The following is a 15,480-nucleotide window of genomic DNA, read 5'->3' as shown; positions in this document are numbered from 1 at the left end:
AATACGTTTGTATATAAGACCATCTTGCCATAAGCTATCAAAAGCTTTATGAACATCTCTGGTGGCAATTAGGGCAAGATTGTCCTGATGTTTTAGACTCGTAACAGTATCGATAATATTTACTGCATGATGGGTACCTCTGAGTCCTAAAGCCGAATTGTTTTTCTGTAAAGAGGTGATTAAACTCCATATAATAGTTCAATCTATTAGAAATGATCTTCTCAAGAACTTTTCCAGTGACTTCAAGTAAAGATATAGGTCTATAGTTCCCCGGTTGGTGGATGTCTTTGTGGGGTTTAGCAAGAAAGATCATCCTTGCAGTCTTAAAAGCCACTGGAAAATGTCCGGAGGCCAAGATGGCATTAAAGATATTGGCCAAAGACTTTACAATTTCTGGGTAGGAACTTTATTTGTTTCATTGTTATTCCAAAGAAACCAGGGGCTCTATTTCGCATTCTTCCAATAACCTGACTCATCTCAAGTAGTGTGATAGATATAGTAAGAGGCTGGTCATCTTCAAGAGTTGATGTGTCGATGGAAGGTAGTGGTTGTAGATCAGCTAAGTTCTCATCTCTCCAGTCATTGACCAACTGATAGTGGTTATTATTAAATCGACGACCGTTATTGTATGGGAGAAAATTCTCTCCCACATCACCCATCAAATTAATAACTATCAGAATTCTCCTGATTAAATTCCGCCACAAGTTCCTCCACAGAGCTGTGTCTCACGAAGCTGTTAATTCTAGCCACAAAGACAGTTCTTTGTGCTTGATAGCTATCAGGTATAATGGGTTCGATACCCAAAGTCTTCAATTTCTCAATAACTTCATGCTTAAGCAGTTGGAGTAACTCTTCTTCAGAAGAGAGAAGTACCGCTCCAGCCTGTGTTTGAAAAACATCCACTGGAGCAACAGTTGAATTTGAACAAATACATTCGAGAATTTCTCTTAGACTTTTGATTGTCATTGAAACGTATTCGTACTTGTATTTGTGTCATAATGTCCAGAAAGGTACATCTGACACAAAAATTACCTTAACAAAAAAGACTTTCCTTCGTGGTAACCCAAAACATCCTAAGTCAGCTGACTTATGAAGGTCAGCCTCTAAGATAGCCTACCCTCGAGGAGTGAGGGGGACAGGGCCCCTAAGATAACCTACCCTCGAGGGGGACAGGGCCCCTAAGATAGCCTACCCTCGAGGGGGACAGGGCCCCTAAGATAGCCTACCCTCGAGGAGTGAGGGGAACAGGGCCCCTAAGATGGCATACCCTCGAGGAGTGAGGGGGACAGGGCCCCTAAGATAGCCTACCCTCGAGGAGTGAGGGGGACAGGGCCCAAGGCAAAGATCAGCCGGATTTTAAAAAAACCACACGGACTACCAGATGGTCAAAATGCCTTGTGTTAACTCGCCGAAGGCGAAGTTGCCGAAAATGAAGCTAGGAAAGTCAGAAGGATAGCAGTGTAAGCAGAGTGTTAGTGTGTGGGCCAGTGTAGATGTTTGTGTGAGGGGGGGAAGGGGAAGGTTGGGGGGAAGGGGAAGGTTGGGGGGAAGGGGAAGGTTGGGGGGAAGGGGAAGGTTGGGGGAAAGGGGAAGGGTGGGGGGATGGGGAAGAGAGGGGTGAACAAGCAAGTCACAACCTTACACTCTTGAAGGGATGGTGCTGGAAGTGACCACAAGCAAGTTTCCTCTCCGCTCTGGTCGAGAATTACTCAGGGTAACCAAAGTGTCGATCCCACTTGAATGTATGCAAATTTTTGGGGCAAATAGAATTACAGCAGAATGGAATAAACGCTCAGCTAATGTTGTCAGTCCCTCAAGAAGCAGCTGGACGAGCAAGAAGCAGCTGGACGAGCAAGAACCAGCTGGACGAGCAAGAAGCAGCTGGACGAGCAAGAACCAGCTGGACGAGCAAGAAGCAGCTGGACGAGCAAGAACCAGCTGGACGAGCAAGAACCAGCTGGACGAGCAAGAACCAGCTGGACGAGCAAGAACCAGCTGGACGAGCAAGAACCAGCTGGACGAGCAAGAACCAGCTGGACGAGCAAGAAGCAGCTGGACGAGCAAGAAGCAGCTGGACGAGCAAGAACCAGCTGGACGAGCAAGAACCAGCTGGACGAGCAAGAACCAGCTGGACGAGCAAGAACCAGCTGGAAGAGAAAGAAGCAGCTGGAAGAGAAAGAACCAACTGGAAGAGAAAGAACCAACTGGAAGAGAAAGAACCAACTGGAAGAGAAAGAACCAACTGGAAGAGAAAGAACCAACTGGAAGAGAAAGAACCAACTGGAAGAGAAAGAACCAACTGGAAGAGAAAGGACCAGCTGGACGAGCAAGGACCAGCAAGGACCAGCTGGACGAGCAAGGACCAGCTGGACGAGCAAGGACCAGCTGGACGAGCAAGGACCAGCTGGACGAGCAAGAACCAGCTGGACGAGCAAGAACCAGCTGGACAAACTGCAAGTTAGGATTCAACAGGATAAATGGTGTCCTGGTGGAAATTGACAGAACTATCAGCATCTTAATTGAAGCTTAGAATAAATCTATCAGTCACAACCTCACTTAACCACTCACAACCTTGCTTCCCTGCACAGCCATGCACTTCCCTGCACAGCCATGCACTTCCCTGCATAGCCACGCACTTCCCTGTACAGCCACGCACTTCCCTGCACAGCCACGCACTTCCCTGCACAGCCACGCACTTCCCCGCACAGCCACGCACTTCCCCGCACAGCCACGCACTTCCCCGCACAGCCACGCACTTCCCCGCACAGCCACGCACTTCCCCGCACAGCCACGCACTTCCCCGCACAGCCACGCACTTCCCCGCACAGCCACGCACTTCCCTGCACAGCCACGCACTTCCCTGCACAGCCATGCACTTCCCTGCACAGCCATGCACTTCCCTGCACAGCCACGCACTTCCCTGCACAGCCACGCACTTCCCTGCACAGCCACGCACTTCCCCGCACAGCCACGCACTTCCCCGCACAGCCACGCACTTCCCCGCACAGCCACGCACTTCCCCGCACAGCCACGCACTTCCCTGCACAGCCACGCACTTCCCTGCACAGCCATGCACTTCCCTGCACAACCATGCACTTCCCTGCACAGCCACGCACTTCCCCGCACAGCCATGCACTTCCCCGCACAGCCATGCACTTCCCCGCACAGCCACGCACTTCCCCGCACAGCCACGCACTTCCCCGCACAGCCATGCACTTCCCCGCACAGCCATGCACTTCCCTGCACAGCCATGCACTTCCCCGCACAGCCATGCACTTCCCCGCACAGCCATGCACTTCCCCGCACAGCCATGCACTTCCCCGCACAGCCATGCACTTCCCTGCACAGCCATGCACTTCCCTGCACAGCCATGCACTTCCCTGCACAGCCATGCACTTCCCTGCACAGCCACGCACTTCCCTGCACAGCCATGCACTTCCCTGTACAGTCATGCACTTCCCTGCACAGCCATGCACTTCCCTGCACAGCCACGCACTTCCCTGCACAGCCACGCACTTCCCTGCACAGCCACGCACTTCCCTGCACAGCCATGCACTTCCCTGCACAGCCATGCACTTCCCTGCACAGCCATGCACTTCCCTGCACAGCCATGCACTTCCCTGCACAGCCATGCACTTCCCTGCACAGCCATGCACTTCCCTGCACAGCCATGCACTTCCCTGCACAGCCATGCACTTCCCTGCACAGCCATGCACTTCCCTGCACAGCCATGCACTTCCCTGCACAGCCATGCACTTCCCTGCACAGCCATGCACTTCCCCGCACAGCCACGCACTTCCCCGCACAGCCACGCACTTCCCTGTACAGCCACGCACTTCCCTGCACAGCCATGCACTTCCCCGCACAGCCATGCACTTCCCCGCACAGCCATGCACTTCCCCGCACAGCCATGCACTTCCCCGCACAGCCATGCACTTCCCTGCACAGCCATGCACTTCCCTGCACAGCCATGCACTTCCCTGCACAGCCATGCACTTCCCTGCACAGCCATGCACTTCCCTGCACAGCCATGCACTTCCCTGCACAGCCATGCACTTCCCTGCACAGCCATGCACTTCCCTGCACAGCCATGCACTTCCCCGCACAGCCATGCACTTCCCCGCACAGCCATGCACTTCCCCGCACAGCCATGCACTTCCCTGCACAGCCATGCACTTCCCTGCACAGCTACGACACAGTCACTCGCCACAACAATAGAATTAATTTCAGGAAGATCGAAAAATAAAAAAAAATCCGACAGTGCCAACTGCTGCAGTGACGTCACAGTGATGGGGCTGTGACGTCAATGTTCGAGACGAGGAAGATGGCAGCCCTGTGTGTGCCACTGATGCTGGGGAGGTGCTGGGGGAGGTTCTGGGGAGGAGCTGAGGGAGGTTCTGGGAGAGGTTCTGGGGAGGTTCTGGGAGAGGTTCTGGGGAGGAGCTGGGAGAGGTTCTGGGGAGGAGCTGGGAGAGGTTCTGGGGAGGAGCTGGGAGAGGTTCTGGGGAGGAGCTGGGAGAGGTTCTGGGAGAGGTTCTGGGGAGGAGCTGGGAGAGGTTCTGGGGAGGAGCTGGGAGAGGTTCTGGGGAGGAGCTGGGAGAGGTTCTGGGGAGGAGCTGGGAGAGGTTCTGGGGAGGAGCTGGGAGAGGTTCTGGGGAGGAGCTGGGAGAGGTTCTGGGGAGGAGCTGGGAGAGGTTCTGGGGAGGAGCTGGGAGAGGTTCTGGGGAGGAGCTGGGAGAGGTTCTGGGGAGGGGCTGGGAGAGGTTCTGGGGAGGAGCTGGGAGAGGTTCTGGGGAGGAGCTGGGAGAGGTTCTGGGGAGGAGCTGGGAGAGGTTCTGGGGAGGAGCTGGGAGAGGTTCTGGGGAGGGGCTGGGAGAGGTTCTGGGGAGGAGCTGGGAGAGGTTCTGGGGAGGGGCTGGGAGAGGTTCTGGGGAGGGGCTGGGAGAGGTTCTGGGGATTAGCTGGGAGAGGTTCTGGGGAGGAGCTGGGAGAGGTTCTGGGGAGGAGCTGGGAGAGGTTCTGGGGAGGGGCTGGGAGAGGTTCTGGGGAGGAGCTGGGAGAGGTTCTGGGGAGGAGCTGGGAGAGGTTCTGGGGAGGAGCTGGGAGAGGTTCTGGGGAGGAGCTGGGAGAGGTTCTGGGGAGGAGCTGGGAGAGGTTCTGGGGAGGAGCTGGGAGAGGTTCTGGGGAGGAGCTGGGAGAGGTTCTGGGGAGGAGCTGGGAGAGGTTCTGGGGAGGAGCTGGGAGAGGTTCTGGGGAGGAGCTGGGAGAGGTTCTGGGGAGGAGCTGGGAGAGGTTCTGGGGAGGGGCTGGGAGAGGTTCTGGGGAGGGGCTGGGAGAGGTTCTGGGGAGGAGCTGGGAGAGGTTCTGGGGAGGAGCTGGGAGAGGTTCTGGGGAGGAGCTGGGAGAGGTTCTGGGGAGGAGCTGGGAGAGGTTCTGGGGAGGAGCTGGGAGAGGTTCTGGGGAGGAGCTGGGAGAGGTTCTGGGGAGGAGCTGGGAGAGGTTCTGGGGAGGAGCTGGGAGAGGTTCTGGGGAGGAGCTGGGAGAGGTTCTGGGGAGGAGCTGGGAGAGGTTCTGGGGAGGAGCTGGGAGAGGTTCTGGGGAGGAGCTGGGAGAGGTTCTGGGGAGGGGCTGGGAGAGGTTCTGGGGAGGAGCTGGGAGAGGTTCTGGGGAGGGGCTGGGAGAGGTTCTGGGGAGGGGCTGGGAGAGGTTCTGGGGAGGGGCCAGATAATGTGAGAAAATAATGAAGGACATGCGAGAAAAAATAAAAGAAACAAGTGACGGGGAAAACATGAGGGAAAAAATTAAGGGGAAAAGTGAAGGAAAATGATGCGAGGGGAAAAAGATGTGTTGAAAAGATGAGGGGGGGGGAAATGAGGGAAAACATGCGAGGGGAGAAAGATGAGGGGGGGAATGACGAGGGGAAAAAGATGAAGATGCGAGGGGAATGAAGGAAGAAATGAGGGGAAAATACGTGATAAAAAATGAGAGGTGGGGAAAGATGTGTCGAAAAGATGTAAGGGGAATAAGATGAGTGGGAAAAGCGGAGAGGGGAGAAAAATGAGGGTAAAAGACGCGAGTTAAAATAATCAACACTAACATTGCTCAACAGTGAGAATATAACTGCCATAGTAACTTTACAACACAAAGTTCTAGAAACAATACTTGACTTTTCTAATTCTCTCTCTCTCTCAAGTTTCACTGAGAGAGAGAGAGAGAGAGAGAGAGAGAGAGAGAGAGAGAGAGAAAGAATCAGGTTTAGGTAAAGTTAGGTAAGGCAAAGTTAGGATAGGTTACGTTAGATTAGGTTAAGTAAGATAAACTTGAGTAAACTTCAGTCATATAAGCGAAGCCTTCCACTGGCTTACCGCACAAAAAATTATGGTTCTAAGCAATTTTTTAAGTAAAAATCATGCAAGCTGCTGAAGAAAGAGCAGAGATGAGCACCATGTTGTCAGCACCATGTTGTCAGCACCATGTTGTTAGCACCATGTTGCCACCACCATGTTGCCACCACCATGTTGTCACCACCATGTTGCCACCACCATGTTGCCAGCACCATGTTGTCACCACCATGTTGCCAGCACCATGTTGCCAGCACCATGTTGCCAGCACCATGTTGTCACCACCATGTTGTCACCACCATGTTGCCACCACCATGTCACCACCACGTTGCCACCACCATGTTGCCAGCACCATGTCACCACCATGTTGCCAGCACCATGTTGCCAGCACCATGTTGTCACCATGTTGTCACCACCATGTTGCCAGCACCATGTTGCCACCACCATGTTGCCAGCACCATGTTGTCACCACCATGTTGCCAGCACCATGTTGTCACCACCATGTTGCAAATACCATGTTGTCACCACCATGTTGCCACCACCATGTTGTGTGGGTACAGTACTGTGTTCAGAACACAATGTCTAACACTTTCCCCCTCTCTCTCTCTCTATATATATATATATATATATATATATATATATATATATATATATATATATATATATATATATATATATATATATATATCGTGCCGGATAGGTAAAACTGGTCAATTACCAAAAACTCGTTAAAGTCCTTTCTAAAATTTTCTCTTATTTTTTTTTAACAAGTCGCCCGTCTCCCACCGAGGCAGGGTGACCCAAAAAGAAAATCCCCAAAAAGAAAACTTTCATCATTCAACACTTTCACCACACTCACACATAATCACTGTTTTTGCAGAGGTGCTCAGAATAACAGTTTAGAAGCATATACGTATAAAGATACACAACATATCCCTCCAAACTGTCAATATCTCTAACCCCTCCTTTAAAGTGCAAGCATTGTACTTCCCATTTCCAGGACTCAAGTCCGGTTATATAAAATAACCGGTTTCTCTGAATCCCTTCACTAAATATTACCCTGCTCACACTCCAACAGATCGTCAGGTCCCAAATACCATTTGTCTCCATTCACTCCTATCGAACACGCTCATGCACGCTTGCTGGAAGTCCAAACCCCTCGCCCACAACACCACCTTTACCCCCTCCCTCCAACCTTTTCGAGGACGACCCCTACCCCGCCTTCCTTACCCTACAGATTTATACGCTCTCCATGTCATTCCACTTTGATCCATTCTCTCTAAATGACCAAACCACCTCAACAACCCCTCTTCAGCCCTCTGACTAATACTTTTATTAACTCCACACCTTCTCCTAATTTCCACACTCCGAATTTTCTGCATAATATTTACACCACACATTGCCCTTAGACAGGACATCTCCACTGCCTCCAACCGCCTCCTCGCTGCAGCATTTACAACCCAAGCTTCACACCCATATAAGAGTGTTGGTACTCTATACTTTCATACATTCCCTTCTTTGTCTCCATAGATAACATGTTTTGACTCTACATATACCTCAATGCACCACTCGCCTTTTTTCCTTCATCAATTCTATAATTAACCTCATCCTTCATAAATCCATTCGCTGACACGTCAACTCCCAAGTATCTGAAAACATTCACTTCTTCCATACTCCTCCTCCCCAATTTGATATCCAATTTTTCTTTATCTAAATCATGTGATACTCTCATCACTTTACTCTTTTCTATGTTCACTTTCAACTTTCTACCTTTAAACACATTCCCAAACTCATCCACTAACCTTTGCAATTTTTCTTTAGAATCTCCCATAAGCACAGCATCATCAGCAAAAAGTAACTGTCAATTCCCATTTTGTATTTGATTCCCCATAATTTAATCCCACCCCTCTCCCGAACACCCTAGCATTTACTTCTTTTACAACCCCATCTATAAATATATTAAACAACCATGGTGACATTACACATCCCTGTCTAAGACCTACTTTTACCGGGAAGTATTCTCCCTCTCTTCTACACACCCTAACCTGAGCCTCACTATCCTCATAAAAACTCTTTACAGCATTTAGTAACTTACCACCTATTCCATATACTTGCATACACATTTATGTTAATATAAAAATAAATGATGTACCAAAAGAACCTTAGAAAACTTGCCTAACCTTATTATAACAAGCGCAATTTAATTTAGCCTAATCTAACTATATATATTTTAGATACGTTTACAATAAGTTAACAATAAACAAACAACGAAATATATTTATATATATTATACATACACACATTAAATGTGTGAGAGTATGTACGAGAGAGAGAGAGAGAGAGAGAGAGAGAGAGAGAGAGAGAGAGAGAGAGAAAGAGAGAGAGAGAAAGAGAGAGAGAGAGAGAGAGAGAGCGTAATGTTGAGAATTACATCACTCCCAAATGTCAGAAAATGCCAAGAAGATACTTCCCCTCCCTCACAGTACTTCCCCTGTCTCCCTCTCACAGCACTTCCCCTCTCTCCCTCCCTCACAGTACTTCCCCTCTCCCTCCCTCAGTATTTCCCCCCTCCCTCCCTCACAGCATTTCCCTTCTCTCCCTCCCTCACAGCATTTCCCTTCTCTCCCTCCCTCACAGCATTTCCCTTCTCTCCCTCCCTCACAGCATTTCCCTTCTCTCCCTCCCTCACAGCATTTCCCTTCTCTCCCTCCCTCACAGCATTTCCCTTCTCTCCCTCCCTCACAGTACTTCCCCTCTCTCCCTCCCTCACAGTACTTCCCCTCTCTCCCTCCCTCACAGTACTTCCCCTCTCTCCCTCCCTCACAGTACTTCCCCTCTCTCCCTCCCTCACAGTACTTCCCCTCCCTCCCTCACAGTACTTCCCCTCTCTCCCTCACAGTACTTCCCCTGTCTCCCTCACAGTACTTCCCCTGTCTCCCTCCCTCACAGTACTTCCCCTGTCTCCCTCCCTCACAGTACTTCCCCTGTCTCCCTCCCTCACAGTACTTCCCCTGTCTCCCTCCCTCACAGTACTTCCCCTGTCTCCCTCCCTCACAGTACTTCCCCTGTCTCCCTCACAGTACTTCCCCTGTCTCCCTCACAGTACTTCCCCTGTCTCCCTCACAGTACTTCCCCTGTCTCCCTCACAGTACTTCCCCTGTCTCCCTCACAGTACTTCCCCTGTCTCCCTCCCTCACAGTACTTCCCCTGTCTCCCTCCCTCACAGTACTTCCCCCCTCTCCCTCCCTCACAGTACTTCCCCCCCTCTCCCTCCCTCACAGTACTTCCCCCCCTCTCCCTCCCTCACAGTACTTCCCCCCTCTCCCCCTCCCTCACAGTACTTCCCCTCCATCAACCGTCTCCCTTCCGTAATGTACTTTATATCCCTCAGAGTACAGGTACTTTCCTCAGCACAGAGCAGATATGAGTGACACTGACAGGATGAGTGGCACTGAGTGGCACTGTCCAGCACTGTGTTTACAATGACATGTTTACTCAGCATGAGGCGTGGGGAGGTATGAACGTTCCAGGGGAGGTATGAACGTTCCAGGGGAGGTATGAACGTTCCAGGGGAGGTATGAACGTTCCAGGGGAGGTATGAACGCTCCTGGGAAAGGTATGAACGCTTCTGGGGAGGAATGAACGTGCCTGGGGAAGAATGAACGTTCCTGGGAAGAATGAACGTTCCTTGGGAGGAATGAACGCTCCGGGGGAGGAATGAACGCTCCGGGGGAAGAATGAACGCTCCGGGGGAAGAATGAACGCTCCGGGGGAAGAATGAACGCTCCGGGGGAAGAATGAACGCTCCGGGGGAAGAATGAACGCTCCGGGGGAAGAATGAATGTTCCTGGGGAAGAATGAATGTTCCTGGGGAAGAATGAATGTTCCTGGGGAAGAATGAATGTTCCTGGGGAAGAATGAACGCTCCTGGGGAAGAATGAACGCTCCTGGGGAAGAATGAACGCTCCGGAGGAAGAGTGAACGCTCCGGGGGAAGAATGTATGTTCCTGGGGAAGAATGAATGTTCCTGGGGAAGAATGAATGTTCCTGGGGAAGAATGAATGTTCCTGGGGAAGAATGAACGCTCCTGGGAAGGAATGAACGTTTCTGGGGAAGAATGAACGCTCCTGGGGAAGAACGAACGCTCCTGGGGAAGAACGAACCCTCCTGGGGAAAAATGAACCCTCCTGGGGAAAAATGAACCCTCCTGGGGAAAAATGAACGCTCCATGCGGAAAAATGAACGTTCCTGGGGAAAAATGAACGCTCCTGGGGAAGAATGAACGTTCCTGGGGAAGAATGAACGTTCGTGGGAAAGAATGAACGCTCCTGGGGAAGAATGAACGCTCCTGGGGAAGAATGAACGCTCCCGGGGAAGCATGAACGCTCCCGGGGAAGAATGAACGCTCCCGGGGAAGAATGAACGCTCCCGGGGAAGAATGAACGCTCCCGGGGAAGAATGAACGCTCCTGGGGAAGAATGAACGCTCCTGGGGAAGAATGAACGCTCCTGGGGAAGAATGAACGTTTCTGGGGAAGAATGAACGTTCCTGGGGAAGAATGAACGCTCCTGGGTAAATATTAACGTTCCTGGGGAGACAATTCTAAAAACCTCGGAAAATCCGAACAAAAAAAATCCAAATAAAAAATTCCAAAACCTCAAAAAATTGCGACTAAAAATAATTCCCAAAAATAAATTCAAAAAATCTCAAAAGAATATAAAACGGGATTTTTTTTTTTGTAAATCTCAAAAGTTTTCAAAATTATCAAAATTCTTACAAAAACCTTACGATAGCTTACAAAAAAACCTTACGATAGCTTACAAAAAACCTTACGATAGCTTACAAAAACCTTACGATAGCTTACAAAAACCTTACGATAGCTTACAAAAAACCTTACGATAGCTTACAAAAAACCTTACGATAGCTTACAAAAACCTTTCGATAGCTTACAAAAACCTTTCGATAGCTTACAAAAACCTTACGATACCTTACAAAAACCTTTCGATAGCTTACAAAAACCTTTCGATAGCTTACAAAAACCTTTCGATAGCTTACAAAAGCCTTACGATAGCTTACAAAAACCTTACGATAGCTTACAAAAACCTTTCGATAGCTTACAAAAACCTTACGATAGCTTACAAAAACCTTACGATAGCTTACAAAAACCTTTCGATAGCTTACAAAAACCTTACGATAGCTTACAAAAACCTTACTAAACACTCCTAAATCTTACGTAACCTTTTTCAATGCTAGAAATGTCTCCTGAATCTTCCATTTCCTCGTAAACTTTCTCTAAACCTCATCAATTCTCCGGAAGACACTTAAAACCTGGTGTGGAAACCCTTAATGACCTGGTATAAACCCTTAAGACCTTCCCAGACAGTTAAACCCGACAGATCAATTCAAATAGAATGGTGTAAACCCGTAAGACCTTCCTAGACAGAATTAAACCTGATAGATTAATTCAGCTAAAAGTTAAAACAATTTTTCAAAATATTTCACTTTTTTTTTTATTTCTTTGGGGATTTTTTGGTTTTTGTGTTTCACAAAAATTCTGATATATTACTTTAATAGATATATTTGGTCAACAGCAATATTTGGTTGACACAGATATTTGTAATGGTTATTCTGAATGGGTAAAATATTTTAAATTTCGGGCACCATTTATAAAGGAGGGGGGGGGGGGCGAGGGGGAGGGAGGGGAAGGTGTGGCCTAGATTATACATAAAGCCCAAGAGCTGGAATCTAAGATACAGGATATACACACTGCAGTGTATATCCATGTATATGTACTGTGTGGTGTACATTTCTCAGTATAGATACACAGGTGTATCTACACTGATACAGTCAGGTGTATACCTCTCAGTGTATACATACAGAGATTAATCCCTACTGTCAGTATGAAATTATTTTGGAGTTGGTAATTACCCAGTGAAATTCAGCCCTAGTGAAAAAAAAAAAACTAAGATTATTCAATTTTCCTCTAAACTTATGGATTATTTTAACAATTTCCCTCTAAATTGATGGATTATTTTAACAATTTCCCTCTAAACTGATGGATTATTTTAACAATTTCCCTCTAAACTGATGGATTATTTTAATTTTAGTTTAAAAATAAATTTCTAAAATAATCTACACACACCGATAGAAAATTTGGAAAAATATTGAGAAACCTCAGTGTCCTGACTGGCACAGCTTTGAGGTTACATGTAGACCAGAGTTACTGAGGTAAACTGTGAACATTTGTGTGTATCTTTATTACAGTGGTTAACTTTGCAAAACCATTAGTCAGAATTATTGAAACCGGGTCCACTCGTGAAACCGGGTCCACTCGTGAAACCGGGTCCACTCGTGAAACCGGGTCCACTCGTGAAACCGGGTCCACTTTTAAAACTTGTCCCTTCAAGGGAGGTTCCTTTATGCTGATGATGGGTTCTTGATCCAGGGAACTGAACCACCAGTGTTCTAATTCCTTGACTAATCTGAATGCCTTCTGATCCCCTCTACCCCAGCGTGCTGCATGATACCAACGTGTTTAGCACTCCCCCCCCTTTGATAACATACCAGTCTCCATAAGTGTTGACTCAGAGCACATCATCAGTACAGTATTTAACAAGACACGAGCTGACACTAGCACCGAAACGTGTTCTAATATGTGCTATGTTTGGTCACGTGTCCTGTTAAACCAATTTGTGGGTGTTTATTAAATACCAAGGTGCACACCAGCATTATAATAATCTATTTTCTTCAAGTACATGACAATGGTGGAACATGCAAATGAGACGCAAATCCCTCGTCTATTGTCAAACTTACTTTGCAAGGCTTGAAGATCCCCATTATAACAGACATGTCTATCAGGCGACGGATCTTGCTGCGTCCCTCCTTGTGTCCCGACCTTCGGCCGCTCCGACTGCCACAGTCGTGTTTGGGACGCCCTTTGGGGAAGCAGCCGGACTCTGCCATATCTGGAGGACATTCGGACTCGAGGGAGGACGCCCTGGAGAGACGGCAGCCACAGGGACAGGTGGAGGTGAAGCGTGGGTCAGGTACTCCGTCAGGAAGATCATGGGGGATGCGGTGGTGGTATGATGGCCTGGTATCCCATGCTTGGTGGTGGTGGTGGCGCTGGTGGTGCCCCCGGTGGTGGTAATGGTGGTGGTGGGGGGACTCGCAGTAGGTAGCCCCGGGGGGTACTATGTCCGGGTGGTAGTTGGCGGCTTCGTGGACTGGACTGGCGGTCCTGGAAGGTGGTCTGGAAGCAGTGGTTGAGGGCGGCCTGGAGGGGCCTGGCCCACCGCCAGCCGCCTCCGCCAGCCCACGAGTGCCGCCCCCGCCCTTCTCCCTGTGTTTACTCTTCAGTAATAGCTGCATTCTCCATTCGACCACAGTAAGTGCTTCCAGACCGGTGGTTGAGTGCGCCTGTCAAAGACTGAGGTGGGTGGCGGCGCTACACCGCCATCACGCCCACGCCTGGGCGCCTACCACAACACTTGCAACAATGCTACACCTGTCGCACTGTTACCACACAGCAGTCACTGTCTTACAGCCAGAGCAACTCGACGTAAGGGTCTGACAACTAAGTCACTCACTAACAACCTCAGTGAACACTGCGTAACGCATAGCACAATCTAGCTCAACCCTAGAGCGTTCGAATCACAAGTACCAGGGATCTACCCAGGGCGAGGGAGAGACAACTGACAAGTTTCTTAACACCTACAGTCCCTGTTTACCTAGCAGTAGACAGGTACCGGGGTTGTAGATCGCATCAAAGAGAAGAGCAACAAGAGACCACAATAAGCCACATTGACTTTCTTAATTTTTTCTACATTATTAATCCTCCTGGGTTAATAAATAATAATAGTCGTTCTTCTGTTGACATTGGTAGAGATCCACGACACACAACACGGCCAATCAGTGTCAATCACTGTTAGTCACCACTAGTGTCAAAAGGTATGGTACACCTTACTGGATCAGCTAAACTTCAAGACCAAACAGAACATCCTTCACGAATATGGTGGTCGGAACCTCTTTCAGGAAGGCAGTGGCCTCAGCATTAGCATCGCAGTGCAAGGCAGGAGAGGCACCGGATGATCACATCTGCCATGCCCACACAACAGCTTGTCCAGACAGGTGTAACCCCTGTGGCACTCGCTACTCCAGTGAGTCGTTTTAACTGCCGGTACCCTGGGGCAAGGAGACAGTTGGGGTACCGGTGGGGTGCAAGATGACGATGTTGTGGGCCTAGGGGAGGTGTGGGGAAGCTGGTGGAAGAGGTATTGGGGAAGTGGTATACGCAGTAAGCGTGTGTATGTTTGAGAGTTGCTAGCGGGGAACTAAAGGCCAGCCTGGCGAACTACCCCAGCAGGAGCAAGGTGGAGGAGGAGGAGGAGGGGAAGAGGTAAGAGAGGAGAGAGAGAGAGCGAGAGAGAGAGAGAGAGAGAGAGAGAGAGAGAGAGAGAGAGAGAGAGAGAGAGAGAGAGAGAGAGAGAGAGAGAGAGAGAGAAACATCGATCTGCGCAACGGCACCACAGCTGGACTGGTACCCCTCTCTACCCGGGACCAACCGATATCACCCGGAGCCAGACCTCTTCAGCATCTCTCGGCAGCATCTTCACTATGGTGATGCATCACTAAACCTCTTCATTTTCATCTCACCAAGTTATCTTCACGTAACCTTTACCACCGTCATCTTCAAAATTATCACAGGCACCTCCCCCAGAATTTGAGGATCACACCACAGGTACGCCAGATCTACCTGTATATAACCTCGACCACCACTGGTACACCAGGTCTACCTGTATATAACCTCGACCACCACTGGTACACCAGGTCTACCTGTAATTTATCCATGACTGCATTATAACACTAAATTCTTTAAACCATATTCCTTAAGCACTATCATTATCGTCATTATCCCAGTCAATGAAACTTGCAACACCATAGAGCAGAACAAGGGTATTCTCAGCCTCAAAAACCACCTGTGCAACTCTTCCTATACTGACAGGTGTCCATGCGTGACCTGACCTCTTACACCTGTGTTGTCAATTTTTTTTCCAATAAGTGTGTTTCTTGTACCAACACCTGAAGGTTTTCACAGGTGTTGTAAGTCATCACACATACTGAGATGCAGTGGTCGCTT

General features: G+C 49.3%; 1 protein-coding gene across 1 annotated transcript in view; it reads right to left on the bottom strand.

Annotated features, from left to right (window-relative positions):
- Positions 1 to 13,021: 13,021 nt before the first annotated feature.
- Positions 13,022 to 15,480, bottom strand: part of LOC138852550 (uncharacterized) — a 3,592-nt gene continuing 1,133 nt past the window's right edge. Inside the window, exon 1 of the mRNA XM_070083954.1 lies at positions 13,022 to 15,480. This exon is cut by the window's right edge and continues 1,133 nt beyond it. Coding sequence (XP_069940055.1) covers positions 13,089 to 13,712 — 624 coding nt within the window. The 5' untranslated portion in view covers positions 13,713 to 15,480 and the 3' untranslated portion in view covers positions 13,022 to 13,088.

Source organism: Cherax quadricarinatus, chromosome 11, assembly GCF_038502225.1.
Source record: "Cherax quadricarinatus isolate ZL_2023a chromosome 11, ASM3850222v1, whole genome shotgun sequence".
Classification (NCBI taxonomy): domain Eukaryota; kingdom Metazoa; phylum Arthropoda; class Malacostraca; order Decapoda; family Parastacidae; genus Cherax; species Cherax quadricarinatus.
Note: the sequence above shows the minus strand (reverse complement) of the source record. Positions and strands in the feature narration are given on the sequence as shown.